This window comes from Chaetodon auriga, chromosome 7 (genome assembly GCF_051107435.1).
Source record: "Chaetodon auriga isolate fChaAug3 chromosome 7, fChaAug3.hap1, whole genome shotgun sequence".
NCBI lineage: Eukaryota > Metazoa > Chordata > Actinopteri > Chaetodontiformes > Chaetodontidae > Chaetodon > Chaetodon auriga.
The window spans coordinates 17,831,732-17,848,061 of NC_135080.1; the positions used below are offsets into that span (position 1 = coordinate 17,831,732).

At 43.6% G+C, this 16,330-nt stretch overlaps 4 protein-coding genes across 4 annotated transcripts; 2 read left to right on the plus strand and 2 right to left on the minus strand.

Annotated features, from left to right (window-relative positions):
* Positions 1–1,568: 1,568 nt before the first annotated feature.
* rps25 (ribosomal protein S25) lies at positions 1,569–4,057 on the minus strand. The gene is made up of 5 exons (XM_076735350.1): positions 3,998–4,057; positions 3,368–3,457; positions 3,063–3,246; positions 1,745–1,843; positions 1,569–1,637 (listed from the first exon to the last, which is right to left on the minus strand). The coding sequence occupies exons 1-4, from the start codon at positions 3,998–4,000 to the stop codon at positions 1,749–1,751; spliced, it is 372 nt and encodes a 123-aa protein (XP_076591465.1). The 5' UTR covers positions 4,001–4,057; the 3' UTR covers positions 1,569–1,637; positions 1,745–1,748.
* A 254-nt stretch (positions 4,058–4,311) lies between these two features.
* trappc4 (trafficking protein particle complex subunit 4) lies at positions 4,312–6,560 on the plus strand. Its single transcript, XM_076735916.1, has 5 exons — positions 4,312–4,494; positions 4,847–5,021; positions 5,610–5,713; positions 5,917–6,043; positions 6,190–6,560. The coding sequence occupies exons 1-5, from the start codon at positions 4,320–4,322 to the stop codon at positions 6,266–6,268; spliced, it is 660 nt and encodes a 219-aa protein (XP_076592031.1). The 5' UTR covers positions 4,312–4,319; the 3' UTR covers positions 6,269–6,560.
* On the minus strand, positions 6,559–12,275 carry slc37a4a (solute carrier family 37 member 4a). The gene is made up of 9 exons (XM_076735915.1): positions 11,302–12,275; positions 10,815–11,189; positions 10,421–10,653; positions 8,824–9,067; positions 8,234–8,392; positions 8,039–8,124; positions 7,688–7,801; positions 7,437–7,575; positions 6,559–7,244 (listed from the first exon to the last, which is right to left on the minus strand). Exons 2-9 carry the CDS (start codon positions 10,960–10,962, stop codon positions 7,078–7,080), a joined length of 1,290 nt encoding a protein of 429 aa, XP_076592030.1. The 5' UTR covers positions 10,963–11,189; positions 11,302–12,275; the 3' UTR covers positions 6,559–7,077.
* Positions 12,276–12,376: 101 nt separating this feature from the next.
* cfap45 (cilia and flagella associated protein 45) lies at positions 12,377–16,266 on the plus strand. Its single transcript, XM_076735620.1, has 12 exons — positions 12,377–12,460; positions 12,626–12,733; positions 12,884–13,002; positions 13,099–13,243; positions 13,336–13,506; positions 14,284–14,462; positions 14,680–14,809; positions 14,906–15,052; positions 15,129–15,242; positions 15,402–15,595; positions 15,759–15,983; positions 16,096–16,266. Exons 1-12 carry the CDS (start codon positions 12,458–12,460, stop codon positions 16,160–16,162), a joined length of 1,602 nt encoding a protein of 533 aa, XP_076591735.1. The 5' UTR covers positions 12,377–12,457; the 3' UTR covers positions 16,163–16,266.
* Positions 16,267–16,330: the final 64 nt, after the last annotated feature.

The following is a 16,330-nucleotide window of genomic DNA, read 5'->3' on the forward strand; positions in this document are numbered from 1 at the left end:
CTTTAGCTGCAAGTCTGATTTGACAAGAGCGCAACACTCAGCACCTACAAGCAACCAGCACACTGCAAGTGAGAGATAAACCTTTCATTTATTGCTTACAAAGTGAAGAATTAAATGCTTGGGTCTGTAACTGAAACACCACTAACAGGTTCATTCTTTGCTTCTGTATTGGCGGATGATTCCAGAGCAGAAGCAAAAGCAAAACCCAGATAATAGACAGGCTTATGAAGAATTCAGGCTGATGGAGGTGAGAAAACCAGCAACAAATACTTCAGTGTGTGACAGTAGATCTGTTGAAAAGACACTATCGGTGAGGAGTGAGCTCCATTAAAAACACAGTGGATGTATTGGTGTTCTCACAGGCAGATGCTGTTGGAGCTGGCGGTGGGTGCATCTGTCAGTGGCGTGCTTCGTGCAGTTTGTTTTGCTGGAGCTGCTCGAGGTGGTGCTGTGCAGTGACAAAGGGACGTCTGACAGCATCCATCACAGGACTCCTGTGTCTTTCATGCCCTGAGAGCAAACATCTGATGCTGGGGACAGCTTCATTTCATGCCATTTCTTATCAATATCTCATAACCTTTGACTGCCTGTGGCTTCAAACAGACAAATGGAAGACGTAAATGATTAATGGCTTGGACCGAGCAAGAAACGATCCATCTTACACCGAAAACAAGATCAGTGGAGTCAGGATGTCCCTTTGAATTTACTGGGTGACGACACAAGGTACATGGTTCTGGTGAAGTACGTGTGTCATCCCAAGTGTGCTGTTTTAAACAGAATAATGCAGGGAAGGCTTTCAGTGTGTCTGCTGTGTGTTAGAGGCCACACCGTGTCAAAACACCCCAAACCAATCAGTGCAGTTCATTTTCACTGTCAACAAGGGGATGGATTGTTACCAACTATGTGTAAAAACAAGACCACATCACTTCATAGAACCACCTTAATAAAGCCCTTCTCACCGCTGTGCATTAATAAAGCAACGCACCTTAAGGAAGAATCCATCCCTTTCTCTTGGACAGGCGCTCACTGCTCGTACACCAGGAGCACCTGCTTTCTGTTAGATCCCTGTCAGATCCCATCAGCCTCCTCCCTCGGTTTTACGACATGTTTTGCAACTTTGTTTTCAGCATCGCAGTTTTAAGTGCATATTTGTACAGAGACGAAAGATTGAGATTATAAACAGGGACATTTCTTCTTTGCTCTTAGCTCATCCTAAGTTTAAGTAGCATTAGACAGAGTGCATCACCATCTCACAGGCATGAGATATGGACGTCTTATTTATTCCTGACGTGCAGATTTTCCAGGTGGGAGGACATTCAGACTGTGGGAACTACAAAATTAATGTGCCCCTGGCTTGGTGCATGTTTTATAAGTGCCACCCTTACAACACTTTTAGCCTATAGTCTGTTTGTCTCTGTCTTTGTTTTGACTTTGTTCATATTTTACAATACAGGTCCACAGTTATTTTGATAATTTCCAACTAACACAAAAATTTAATATACCAGATTGTACAAAATTACCAAACTAGATGACCCAGTGACACAGGAAGAGTAAATACACAGCTGAGATTTTGTCTTTTCGGTTTTTATTCACCTTACATTACAAACAGCTCGTCAAAAGGAAGCAAACAGGAGAACCTGCAAGACAAAAAAGGATGCAGGTCAGTGGATGCAGCTTAAGAAAAAAAACAAAACAAAACCCCGAGTGATAAGATGTATGCAGACGTGCAGTCCTGCTGCTGTACCTGATTATGCCTTCTCTGCTGCTGCCTCCTCATCGCCACCCTTGGTGTTACGTGTGTAAATCAGCTGTGCTCTGTGTTTGGACACCAGTTTGATCATGCCTGGAAGACAAAAACAGGATCCCGTTCTGTCAGCCTCTTCTCATTTTCATGTACACATTAACCATCTGATGTTGTGACTTATTTTAGCTGACCTGCATTGCAAATCACTTGATCAGTGGATGTGTCCAACAGACCATTTCAAATGTCACCGTGAATGTGTCACAGTTCATAGCATCAACAGCTCCATCTTCTACGCTATTATACTGTTTTCATTTTCAGAGGACATGGTTTAAAACCACCCATACAGCACATGTGTTTCCGCTACACGTTAACTCCTGTAGTTTAAACTCAAATTCATTTTGGCACCTGATATTATACAACTAAAACTGATGTTTTGTCACAGGTGGCAGGTTTCATACAGAAAGGCACTGAAACAAGTTCACCATTAACATGTGTAAACTGAAATCTGATGGGATACAAGAGCACGACATTAAAATGTTTGAAGTAACATTCACAGTTGTACCGCTTCCTTTCTAACACTTTGTACCTTGAGTATTTTCAAGATGAGCGTGTCAATGATTTCAATGGAAGAACAAAAAACAAATGCTGCAGCTGCGATTAATGATGTTAGCAGCAGTCACGCTGCATATTAACCAGGAAAAATCACTGTCAACTAATGGAACCACAACAAAAACGGATCTGTAAACATTTATCAATGTTAGACGCAGCCAACACACGCAGTGCTGATGACTGCCAGACAGATCAATGGGATGAACTGAATGTTGAATCAAAATATGGGAGATGTCAAAACATGTTATTGTTGCAGTTTAGCAGAGGGGAACCATCTCCTCCTCTACCTCTAAGGTAAAACACGGGTTCTGGCAGATGAGACGACTCAAGAAAACAGTCAGCTCAGCTCTAAGTTACGACTTCTAGTGAACTTTTCTCTGCATCCAGTTTATCGTGGTGCTAAAATATTCATGTAAGCATCTCATTTTTCTGCTTCTATGGCTAAAATTTCACTTTTCACTTGCTGGATGAACAGTCAAGCAAATTCTGACATGACTCCCCAAACACAAACTGACATTATATTAAATACACATACATACGCAATTTGTGCTTTTCATCAATATGTGACATTATCAACTAAAAACCAAGTAACAATCTTTAAGTTACTTATTCTAAATAAGTGCACATGTAACAATTAAACTGCATCCAAATGCTACCTGAAACAAAACGTTTTTGTCTGAACCTGTGCATTTCGGGGATAAAGATTCACCTTTGGCGAGCAGTTCCTGGAGGGCGTTCCTGGCCAGGGAGCCACGGATCTTCAGCCTCTCTGACACGACAGCGGGGGTGATGAGCTTGTAGTTGGGAACTTCTTTGTACAGCTTGTCGTAGGTCGCCTTGTCGAAGAGCACCAGGTTGTTGAGCTTATCCCTCACTTTTCCCTTGGACCACTTCTGCTCACAGACAGACATACCGGATCAATGATTAGAAAAGCTCTACAACGTACCTCCTCATCTATTATTTAGCAATTACATGTGAAGGGCCAATACAGGATCAGTATTAACCACAGCGTACCTTCTTCTTGGCTTTGCCTCCAGACTTGTTGACTGGGTCCTTGTCCTTTTTGGACTTCCCGGTGTCCTTCTTCTTGTCCTGCTTGGGAGGCTGAAAGCAGAAAAACATGCTTTAATGTCCGTGCATCAGAGTATATGAATGTCTCTGCATCAAAACAACTTGAATAATGACAATGCCCAGCAGATGGACAGAGAAAGCAGCCTCAACTCCGCTAGCCCGGCATGGGATGGCCTTTTCTGCGTCTTTACAGAGCTTTACTAGCCGCACAATTAACACTGTTGGTTATTGTCATTGTTACAATAAGCGGACATTATACTGGCTTTGGCGAAGTGTACATTTGTAGATATTGTTATCATTCCGTGGATTCATGATAGATAACTTTATTGGGCCCATTTCCTATAACCTCAGTGCCGCATGAAAGCGTGGTGGAATTAGCAAACTAGCTAACTAGCCAACGGCTAAATTAGTAAAATTCAACAACTGCTTGCTTACTCCACGCAGTCTTATCGCAACGTGGGGAAAGAACATTGCTTTTGTCAGCTAATCCGAATAATTACAACTCCAGATCAGTGACAGAAACATGGGAAAGTTTTCATTTGTTTCTATAAAACGTGTAATAACTGTCCTCACCATGTTTCCTCGTCAAGATGTCGGAGCGAAAGGAAGTTCACCCGTGCAAGAGCCCCTTAGAGAACCTGTATATGCGGAAATGGAAAAGGGGATTATGGGAAATATAGTTTTTGTGTTGTACCCTATTAACTGAATTTTATTTTTGTTACTGGCCCACCAAACTGCTGCAGTGCAGTGAAATCGATAATTTTTGGATTTATACGGACATAAAAGTCATCACAAAGCTCAAACTAGGAAAGTATGAGCTCATATAGATTTTTTCTGTCTTTTGACGCTTTACGGTCACATGACACTTTTGTCAGCTACGCATGACGTTGCAAAGATGGTGATCTTCAGTGTGTATGTTGTTAACAAAGCTGGAGGTTTAATTTACCAATATGACAATTATGTCCCCAGGGCGGAAGCCGAGAAAACATTCAGTTATCCTTTAGATTTAGTGCTCAAGCATCACGATGAAAAGGTCGTGGTGTCATTTGGACAGCGAGACGGAATCAGAGGTAACGCTTGAGAGCGCATCGTTAGCTCTTTACTTGCTAACCTAGCTAGCCGGAGATGTATACTTAAGACGTAAGACGAAGAAAAATCAAGCAAAAGTAAACGTACTAATAAATCAATCTGTCATTTATGCCAATCGCTTAATTAGGTTGTACCAAATGAGTTAGTTTCCCTTGGACTGGCTAAAGTGTTCGCACTCTGCAGTTCACAGTCTGCATGACATTTCATTCTGCATTTAAATTGGCCTTATTGTAACATTACGGATGTGAAAATCCCTTTGGAACTTCCTCACTGCATGAAGTCTGACTGTAAACTGTATTTTCTGAGACTTGAGTGCTTGTTGTCATCCTCCAGTGGGCCATGCAGTGCTGTCCATCAATGGAGTGGATGTGCTCGGTAAGAACACAGCAGAAGGAAAGGACATCCTTGAATACCTGAAGGATCCCTCAAATTACCCAGTGTCCATTCGCTTTGGACGGGCACGCCTGAGCTCCAATGAGAAGCTGATGCTGGCATCTATGTTCCATTCGTAAGTCACATCTCATGTACCATGTGTGGGCAGTGGAGGAGTCCGTCAGTCAGCCTGTTTGACATCCTGTTTGAGAGTGAATGGCAGAGAGCTCTGGGTCTGGTGGGTTTTAACAAGGGGCACTTCGATCCATCTTTGTCCCCCTTTATACCAATTCTGCTCTCAAACTCAGGGTTTCTGTCCAAACTGGAAGCGATTAACATCATTTCCCTATACCTACACATCTGACACATCGGAGACATCCACACACCAACATCCTTTATTGGCATGTGCGAATGCAGCTCCTGTTGTTCTGGGGGATTCATGGAATTGTGTTAGTTATTGGTGGTCAGAGCGGATGTTGTATTTGCTGTCTTCTCTGTGGCCGTATGATAAACAAGGAAAAAAAGGCTTCACTCAGTTTAATCATGTTTCTGCATCTCCTCACCAAACCACATCAGCTGTGCTTGGCTCCATGTTTAAAACTACATCTGGTTTAATAACAACTGTTAATACAATGACAGTCTACAATCTACTGTGAAGCATTGGCCTCACGTGTATCGCTGGGTGATCTCAGTATAGAGCGTTGAACTGCCCGTTTCTCCACAGGTTGTTTGCTATCGGCTCACAGCTGTCCCCTGACGTTGGTAGTTCAGGGATTGAGATGCTGGAAACAGACGTCTTCAAGCTCCACTGTTTCCAGACTCTGACAGGTCAGTACATGAGTGAGTGAGTGCTACTCTATGTCCAGTGCAGAAAAAAGCTGCAACAGTGACATTCAGGCCCACTGCTCCATTAAAGACCCACCCACTCAGTCAGATCCTTAGAAAATGACTTGTTTACTTATTGCATGATTGACAGTATCTAGTTTAAACTGACGTCTTTCTCACTGCTTGTTCTATCTCTGTTCTGTCAGGGATAAAGTTCATCGTGCTGGCGGACCCCCGGCAATCTGGCATTGATGCGCTATTGAGGAAAATTTATGAGATCTATTCAGATTTTGCCCTCAAGAACCCGTTCTATTCTCTGGAAATGCCCATCAGGTAACAGAAAGAGTCATGACGATGTCACCTTCTCCTGTGTTATGTTGTTATGTGTATTAAGTTAGTGTTTAGCATTTGTTACGTTTCAGATTACATATCAAGCATCCAGTGTCTAACACTTGTCACTGTAAATGCTTGATTTTCAGGTGTGAACTCTTTGATCAGAATCTGAAGAGTGCACTGGAGATCGCAGAGAAAGCTGGCAACTTTGGAGCTGGATCTTGAACCACAGAAGACGAGTTTGAGTGTGCTGTAATTTCTAACCGCAGCAGATTAACTGAACTCGTGTGACTGGTTAAACTCCAGTTGGTGCATTGTCTGTGTTGCTTTTTCCCTTTTGGTATCGAAGTGGCAGTTAACACATTGTAAATACGTCATGTTTTGTAAATATTTGAAGATTAAATGACATACTGTGTGTAAACGTTCCATAGCAAATTTTCTTTTTGCCTGCATGTAATGAGTGATGTCGCTGTAGTCTACAGTGCACTGAGCATAAACTATGAGAGTGACTGAAAAAAAGTATCATTTATTTAAGCCTTTGACTGTTTTCATGAGGAAGACCACACACTTTCTAGAAAAAAGACGAGCATGGTGTAATGTAATCCCACTCATCGTTCAGTATTACAAAGTTGTTGATTAACACAGATGCTGTACAATATAGCAGTTACTAAACCAGGCTTTAGTTTTGTGCGCGCATCATGGAAATACTGCAGCAGCCTTTGTAGAGAAAACCTTTCTCTTTCTGTATTTTTGCCACTTTTCCTTCTATGACACACACAACGTGCAGTCATTTACATTCACTTGTTATTATTGATTCATTGTTTACAGACTGTTAATACTGTATGTAGAAAACCAACAAAAGCGTTTACCGAAGAAAAAGTGCTGAACTTCTCAGAGCTCCCACTCATGTTTCCATCCTGAGAATGACAGAGAATATACTGTGGTATAAAAAAAGAAGTAGGAAAAATATGGAAATACAGTGATCAAAGTATCTGGTTTTCCTCTGGGCGCAGAGGATGAGGTGGAATGATGTTTTAGTCAGCCTTCTTGGGCACACGACCCATCTTGGTTCGGATGTTGCGCAGCAGGAAGAATCCAATAGTGGTGACGCCGCAGGTGATCTCCGCTACCCAGAAGGCCATCTCCCAGCCGTGGTGCTTGGCAATAGTGCTGAATGGTAGTCCAGACAGGAAACCACCAACTGAGGAGAAGGCAAATGGAAAAGTTTGGTCCAAGGATTTGAGAATATAAAAAGTGTTTTACAGTATATAAACTATGAGAAACTAGTGGTCTGGAACTGTCTACAGGACATTCAACAGTAACAGCTAATACAGGCTCAACATGTGTAGTTAAAGCACAATGTTGAGACTGAAATGAAAACCAATCCACTTACGGTTGGCCATCAGGGCAACAATGGCATGTGATGTCCCGCAGTAGTTGGATGGGGCGCTCTCATTGGCTATAACTCCAAACAATGCTATTGGTCCATAAGAGGAGAAACCGAAAGCAGCACCCAAGCTGAGGATCCACATCTGAAAGTACAAATGAGAGATAAAACTGTGAAGACTCTGACACACTGCGCGCTGCTTTACAGAGTCAGCCATTCATTTTTGTCCATGTGGATGTCAGCGTGAGCGCAGGTACCTTTGAGCTGTCAGGAGTAACCGTGACTCTGAACAGGTACATGGATACAAACATTCCAGCCATCATGCAGATCAGGATGAAATGACGAGGATTGCCGTAGATTCTCATGCCTTGCTGTAAGAAATAAGTAAATATATAAAGACAAGCTGGTTTTGCTGGTGATGAGCAGAGCATTGGCCAAAATGGTGCAGTCAGTTCAGTCGCACATGGCTGATTATGGAGGCAAATTTGCCATGCACCAGTCTTCATGTTGCACAAGACAAAAGCAGCCAAAAACAAACACCTGTAGGCTGAGGTAGAGTGATTTTGCCATATTGTGGGAAACAGTTATAGTTCTATCTGCAAACTCACTTTGGCCACAGCCTTGTCAGAGAGGAAACCTGCAGCCAGACTGCCCAACAGGCCTCCAAGCTCCAGGGCACTCATGTATGAGCTACCTATCGAGAAGAATATAGTGATTCACAAGAAATAATAAGCGAAGGACACTTAGCTCTCAACATATTTCTCTACAGAACATGGAGGTGTCTACTCTGCCCCCTTCCATACCCATGAGTGTAGACTGGCCCTTGTCCTGAATGAGAAACAGCTGACCCCAGTCGGTGCACACCGTCTTCACCCCGAACACCACCAGGTAGGACACAGACAGCAGCCACAGGTAGGGTGACAGCAGGAACTCAGACAGTGTGCTGTCATCACTGGAGGATCCTGAGCAGAGCGGAGTATTATCATACTGAAACACTACCATCAACACGACACGATGGATGTAGCATTACGGAGGTGGGGGTGGGAGGGATGTGTGCTTCTAATGAGACTATTGCATCTCAAATATTACTTTCTCACTCTGCCTGTGCATGATCTACACACAGCTCACAGAAATGGCATGTGAGGGGCACACTGGGTACAGAGTCCACCAACCTTTAGTCACAAGAGACACATGCTGTATGAAAACACACACACACACACACACACACACACACACACACACACACACACACACACACACACACACACCTGCACAACACACAGTTATGTGTTAACTGCCTTTACACAAACAGGCTCCTTCAGTCACTGTCAGAGAGAAGCTGAGGCTGCAAACTGTGATTGTCATCGGATCATGCAGTCAGAGTCAGCCTCACCTCCTTTGCTCTTCTTGGCTGCTGTCTCTATATTGGGCAACCCCACATCCTTTGGCTCATTCTTGATGAGCAGCAGACAGACGAAGGATACCACCACACAGATCATCCCAGACACAGACAGTATCGTCCTCCAGCTGTAACTCTGGGCCAGCACCGTGGCAATAATGGGGCCCAAGCTGCCAGCCAGGTTCATGCTGCAGGAGAGGACTGACCACCATGTCCCAAACTGAGAGGGCTCGAACCACTGAGAGCAGAGAAGGGGATGTAAAGACATGACATCATGACAGATTGAGAGGAGGTGTCAATTTGTTGCCTCTGATGTACAAGAGGGATGAAATAATTGAACCGGGTCATAAGTGAATGGCGGTCATTTGACCGTTGCCATATTGTACAATGTGATTACAAACAACTGATGTCCAACACTCATACTGTACATACATTTTCTCAGATGGCTTCTTACTATGAGCAATGGGGCCCAACATGGACAACCAATCCAATCATCCAATCAGGATTTAGCAACATTTACATTAAGATGAGTTGACAGTGGGATTGTTTTCTTATACTAATCTGATCAACCCACACAGTCCTAGTGGAGATTATAACACCTGAGGATGCTTCTTTTTTAATGTTAACTGCGGTTGGTGATTATTTAATATAACAGAGAAATACATAAGATTTGGAAACAAGTTTTCAGTGTGTTTGGGAGCATTTGGTGAATCAGTTCCAACTTTAATATTATCATGTGAGCAAATTCCTATTCAAGTACAACACTGAAAACACAAAATTCAATAACTGAGTCATTGGTGATTCTCTAGAATGCCCAGTGGGTCGGAAATACTGAATTATTGTGAACAAAACAAAGGAGCAGGAATGTGTCAAACAATAAAAGAACATCCTCCCTAAATCAAAAATGTAGCCTCTAGTAATTGTACATGTTGCAAAGCCAACATCAGAACAACTTTCGTTCAGCCACAGGCTTTCTGTAGTCTTGATGGTCAATCTTTCATTGATTGTGCTGAAAAACATGTCAAGACTCCAGCAATGCAATCATTTGTTGAGTACACTATAAACAATGTGGTGTTACTTACGAAACAGCATTTACACAATTATCAGTTTTATGAGGCGTCTTCTGTATTTGATGAACTGGCCACACAAGCAGAGGACAATTTTCAATAAGCTACAGGCATCCAACCTTCCTTCAGAGCCCTAGAGGAGAATATAAAGACCTTTATCTCTGTTTCAGTATTCTGTGGCTTTATATATTCATATTAAGTAGATACATTTCAATTGTTATTTCTAAGTTATGTTTCGTTTTAAGCTGCGTAAGTAAGCAAAACTCCAATCTTTGTTTGATTCCTGAAAAATATCAACAGTAACTATTTAACCCCTTATTTTTGAGGATGACATACTGTGTGTCTGATTTGAACTGTGTTTCTACCTGCATGCATAACTGAACCCAGTTCATACTCCATGTTCCCGGTTAATTATCAGCTGTGTTCTGGTGCCTGTTTGTTCTTTGCAACACAGGAGAGAAAAAGAAACATCTCAAATCTGATATCAGCATATGGCAGCACTGATATACTGGCTTGTGGGGTACCTTGCGCAGCACCCTTCCGCAGGGAGGCCAGCCGAGGCCCTGGCCCAGACCGTTGAGAAACCACAGGGCAGAGAAGACAGCGACGGTGGAGGACCAGGAGAAGACCACATTGATGCCTCCCACCATGCACAGGCCAATGGAGAAGAGCCAGCGGGCACTGATCTGGTCCGAAAGCACACCACTGATGAACTTACTGATAGCGTAAGCCAAGGACTGACTGCTGGTGATCATGCCTGAACAAAGAGAGGGCAGGAGAAGAGGAATGTCCACAGAGCAGATATTTATAACCAGAGAATCTTACTATGACATACTGTAAAACACACAGCTAACATGAAATGAATGAAAGTGCACCTGTAATCTAAAGTCTAGCAAGAAACAGTATAAAGTCTCATACCCAGGTCATCCTTATCCAGCTTAATTTCTTGCATTAGAGAAGGCATCACAAAGGAGAAAGTCTTTCTGTTAAAGTAGTACAGCGTGTAGCCGACAAACATGGCCAGAAATATAGTGGCTCTGTAGTATCCATAACTTTGTGTAGCCATGGCTGCAGATTTAGTCCTATAAAAATAAGGAATAGAGGACGAATCCAGAGGAGGGAGCGAGCTCCTGCTGTTTGACAGACTTGTGCTGCCTGTGACAGTGAACTTTGCTTCAGGACCCGCTGTACAAGAAGCAGCTGCTCACACGTGGAGAGGTGATTGCAATCAGTAGGGAAGGTTAATAGTCAACTTCTCCTGCCCGCATCTGATTTAATCTGGGTTGTCATGTGCTGCAGGACAGCCGGAAGGGAAGGAAAAGGAAGTCATCAGTCAGTGTGTGACATCAGCGCTGAATATGATCTGCTGATTTCTTTAGCCTGCTGTTTACACTTGAAGAATGACCTCGCTGTTCTTTACATCTGCGGCTGTTTGTCCCTCTGAGGATGTTAGGGATGGCCTCCGCAGACTGATGTGGTTAATGATCTACTGGAGAGTCCAATAGTCACTGCAGACCAGGGGGGTGTGTGAGCTGTGGTGATCCTCAGCAGCAAAACAACAAACAGTGTGTGAGCACAGCACAGAGATTACAGTCATTGTGGCTTGTCTTCATGAAATATAACTGTAAGCATGAATACAAAGGTCCTTTATCTGAGCTAACATAAAGTAAAACCTTACATTTATAGTATTCCAGACTTGACAGCAGTAGTGGTAGTAGTATGTAAATGTCAGACATGCATGCTCTACAAAAAGTGTGCAAACAACCCATTCTGACAGCTCTGTGTGTCCAGCTCTTCTTTTAAGTGTCCACCTCACAGATGTTTGCGTGCTGGACTTCTCCCCCGCAGCATAAAGTCGCTTGTTTTCATTGCAGAGTTGCTCATGTCCAGGCTGCAGAACAGGACTGAGGGACGTTTCATTTCCGCATCACGTAAACTGACGAACACCGGCCAGCCACGGAGGCGAGCAACACAACGCCATGTTTTAGCAGCAGTGACAGACACAGATTACCAGAATTGTCACAGGCGGTTGTGAAACAAAAAATGAATAAATCAACATTAATGTTGAACCCACAAGTTTCACCTTAACTTGTACTTTAGTTGTTCGTGTAAGAGTTAAACTCGTATCGCCCAGCAGAATAGCTCATGAAACTCTTGTGTAGCTACAAATCATTTACCGAACAGGAAGCACGAATACGGCTGTCAGCTTGATGCACGCGAGTAGAAACACGCGAGGCTAACATAGCATTTTCATGCTAACGATACACGGTTAGAGTTTTCGTTTTGGACGCGAAATCCCACCTAAATTTATAACATTTTATTTCTCTCTGCAATACTTTGCAGTTGCTCATTTTCTTATATGTGGCGAGGTGTAATGTTCACAAGAGCACGAACCGGATGTGACGAACCTCGACCCTCCTCGTTTTAAAGCCTGCCTGTTTGTTCCCATGGCAACAGACAACAAACGTTTCGGATGTTGTGACATTGTCAAGTTTATCTCGCCTTTGAAACTTAACAGAGACGAACAAACTTGTCTAACTGGACACGACTAATTAAGGACCATGGTAAGTTTTAGGTTTAAATAAGAAGCCATGACACTTCTCATGGGACGTGAGCTCCCTGTTAAATCCTAGTTTTCAAGCCATCTCAGTTGAACTGTTGACTCCAGCGGACTGTTTTCATGAATAAAGAAGGTCATTTATTGACACTGTTGATGTAAATTTCCATAGAAACTCGGATCCAGCTCCATGACTTCCAGGAGCAGCTCATATACCCGTCGGTACCGCAAACGGGCTCCCATCTCCGATGTGGATGAAACCCTATTTGCAAGTCCACCGGTGAGTGACTGTGTTACAAACTGCTGCTGTGGCGTGATAGTAGTCCAATGCGTCTAGTTTGACACTTTTGTTAGTGCAATATATTGCGAGTGTGGAGAGATGACGAGTTATGAGTGGGTTTGTGAGATGTCGCTTTCTAACTCTGTCCAGGTATCATCACAGGTCGAGAAACATGGGAAGTCACCTTCCAAAGACAAGAATGAGTCTCAGAAGAACAAAGACAAAGAGACTGTCCAAATCATCACCAAAGACCTCATTCGCAATCTAAGGTTGGTGAGAAATGTATAAACTTTATAGTCAAGGCCTACAACAATTCAGATTGGTAGTGAAACTGAAACCTGTATGACAACCTGACATTATGCCAGGATCCCATCCAAGGATCCTTCAGGAGAGTCCATCATTCTCCCTTCAGCTGAGTTTGAGCGGATCAAATCGGAGGCCCAGGTTCTCACCAAGGAGGAGAGGGAGGCCCTGAAGGAGGCTTATCAGAGGAAGAAAGAAGAGGAAATTGTAAGAAATATGAAAAACTCCCGAAATGGTCCTTTAACGTGCATAATTGACAGTAAGACAATAAGCCCTTCACTCTTTTTGTAATATACCAGAAAGCTGCAGAGGAAAGCAAGCGTCAGCTCTTTGAGGCAGACCTGTCCCGTAAGAAGAACCAGGCTCTGACTGAGCTGGAGCTGGAGGCCCAGGACCGTGCGCAGGGCTTGGTGGAGCGGGCCAGAGAGCTAAGGATGGAGGAAGAGGATGAGGTCAAAAAGCTCAACAAGGTGGTCAAGTTTTTTTTTATACAGCACATTTCATACAACAGGCACAGACTCAGTGAGCTTCAGAGAAAGAGGCAAAGATCATACATGACAAAAACAGATAAGAACATATAGAATAAAACAGGTATTACAATAAAATGGAAACAAGAAGGTAGTATTATTGTAATTAATAAGGTAAAAATACTAAGAATGATATTGATTCTAAGATTGAAGTTTTATCCATAGATTTAAAAATGAAGAGGCATTTTAAAATCAATTACTGGGAGTCAGTAACAACATGTTAAAATAAGAGTGATGTGTTCAAACCTTTTGGTTTTAGTTAGTACTCTGGCTGCAGTATTCTGAATAAGCTGGAGTTATTTCACACCTGCTTTGTCAGTGCAGGAAGAAGGTGCATTACAGTAACCTGGTCTGCTGGAAATAAATGCATGAAGCAGTTTTGCAGTGTCTGACTGTGACAGGGAGCATCTAACTTTAATATGAAAGGCAGCCTTGGAGATATTAGATATATGCTTCTGGAAGTGAAGATCAGCATCTAAAGTCATACCCAAGTTCTCAGCATGCTCACAGGGGTGTTCAGACAGGGGAATTAACAAAGTGTGAACCCGGCGCCTCAAAGCCTTGGGACCTACTGAAAGAACCTCTGTTTACTGTAGCTGGAAAAAGTTATTGGCCATCCAATTTTTGACATCAGGTAGGAAGCAGCAGTGGACATGTGGATGTCAGTACTGCTCATTTGTTGTCAGTACATCAATACTTCCGTGTGTGTGGTTCCCTCAGCTGATTCTGGGTGCTCAGTGTCAGGCCACACTTGACGCCCAGATCCAGGAGAAGAAGCAGATCCAGGGGGAGCTGTTAGACGAGGAGAAGCGTCTGGATGACATGATGGAGGTGGAACGCCGCAAGGCCTTGGAGACTGAGGAGCAGATTGATGAGCTGCGCAAAGACCAGAGGATCCGGTGAAGGGAGTTCTACTGAGAAATACACACATGAATCGTGGATTGATTTGATTTGATGAATGAAGTTGAAAAAAATATTCTTGATCCACCCAAACCGCCCACATCCTTCCAATAATATCCCTTTTCTGATCATCAGGCTGCTGGTGAGCAGTAAAGGCAAAGGGCTTCCTGTTTAGGATAGTTATCATGTGTGTGTTGTGCCTGTGTTATATTCTAGCTGGATGCAGCAAATTAACAACCAGATCCAGGAACGTCTGGAGGACCAGAAAATGCAGGAGCAGATGAAAGAGTATGAGAGCCAGCAGATCCGAGAGAACCAGGAGAAAATGAACATGGAGGACCTCAAGGTGCCGCCCGTGCAGAGACAATGCACACAAACACTAAAAATGAGAACACTGACTTGAATGAATCTGTTTCCTCTCTGACTGGTTGTCTTGTTCCAGGCCCTGGAGATGAAGAGGATTGAGCAACAGCATCTGCAGGAGGAGATCATGAAAATCAATGCCGAGACCACGCAGGCCAAGGAGCAGAGGAGAGAGGAAGAGAAGCTGGCTGACATGAGAGATATGGAATACATCCGAAACAAGATGGTGAGATGAAAAGCAGATTACTTCCACAGACAGTCCATGGACAGTCCATTCAGTTAAATAACTCTAACCTCTGCAGGAGCGAGAGGCAGAATATGAAGCAGAGCAGAGACGAATCAAGAAGGAGAAGGAGCTGGAGATCGCCAGTCTGAGAACTCGGCTAGAAAAAGCAAAAGACTACAAGGCAGAGCAGGTCAGGAATAAAGTGCCGGCTGAGCACAGCCTTAAAGGTGGTACCTGCTGGATTTAACCCCTTTACAAAATTCTGTAATCGCATTTTTAAAAGGGAATTAAAGCATTCAGTATGTCCAAATGTAGTGTGTTTGTGTGTGTGTGTGTATGCATTTGGAAGGATGAGCTCCGAGCTCGGAGGAACCAAGAAAGTGCAAACAGAGAGTGGAGGAGGAAAGAGAAGGAGCTGGCTGCAAAGAAAGCGCAGGAGCAGGCGATGCTGAAAGCAGCTTACCTGGAGCAGGTTCGCTGCAAAGACCACTTGCTGTCAATTGAGGCTGGCCGGGAGAAGGCAGAGTTTGAGCGGGTGCTGAAGTAAGAAATTTGATTTCATGAGATCACTTTACTTTAAGAAGGATGGCTCAATCACTGTGGTGAAAAGTGTACATAATATTTGGTCTTTAACATGTTTCCAAGTCCACCTACATCACTGTATTAATGTGAGTTTTCCTGGCTCCTTCTCTGTCCCTCCACACAGGGCGCAACAGGACGCGATCGTCAAACAGAAGGAGGAAGAGGAGAAGCGGCGTCAGAAAGCGTACCTTCGGGCAGAAGCCCTGCGACATCAGGTGAGGGAACGGGAGCTGTCAGCCATAGCGAAGCGCAGGGAGATCTCGGAGGAGGCTAATCGGTTGAATGAGGAGGCCCGGCAGAGACGTATGCGCCTCGATGAGATCAAAGAGAAGAAGCTGAAAGAGCTCAGGTAAGAACGAGTGGGTTCATGGTCTCACTGTCTTGCATGGACACAGAAGCTCTCCTGTGCTGTGAACGTGTGTGTATGAACTGAATAAACCTGATGTGTGTTTGTTGTGCAGGGCTTCAGGGCTCTCTGAAAAATACTGCACTGAAGTGGAAAGGAAGGCCCGGGACGTCGTACCCTGACTCGCTCACAACTGGATCCAAAATAGTGTGAAGCCATCACCTCTTAATTTAACATTTAACGACCTTGAATGAATGTACCAATAAATGTTTCTGTACCAGCTACATTTTTGTTTTCCAAGCTTTCGATCACTGATATGTACATGTTTTACAAGCTTATGGGATTTTGCA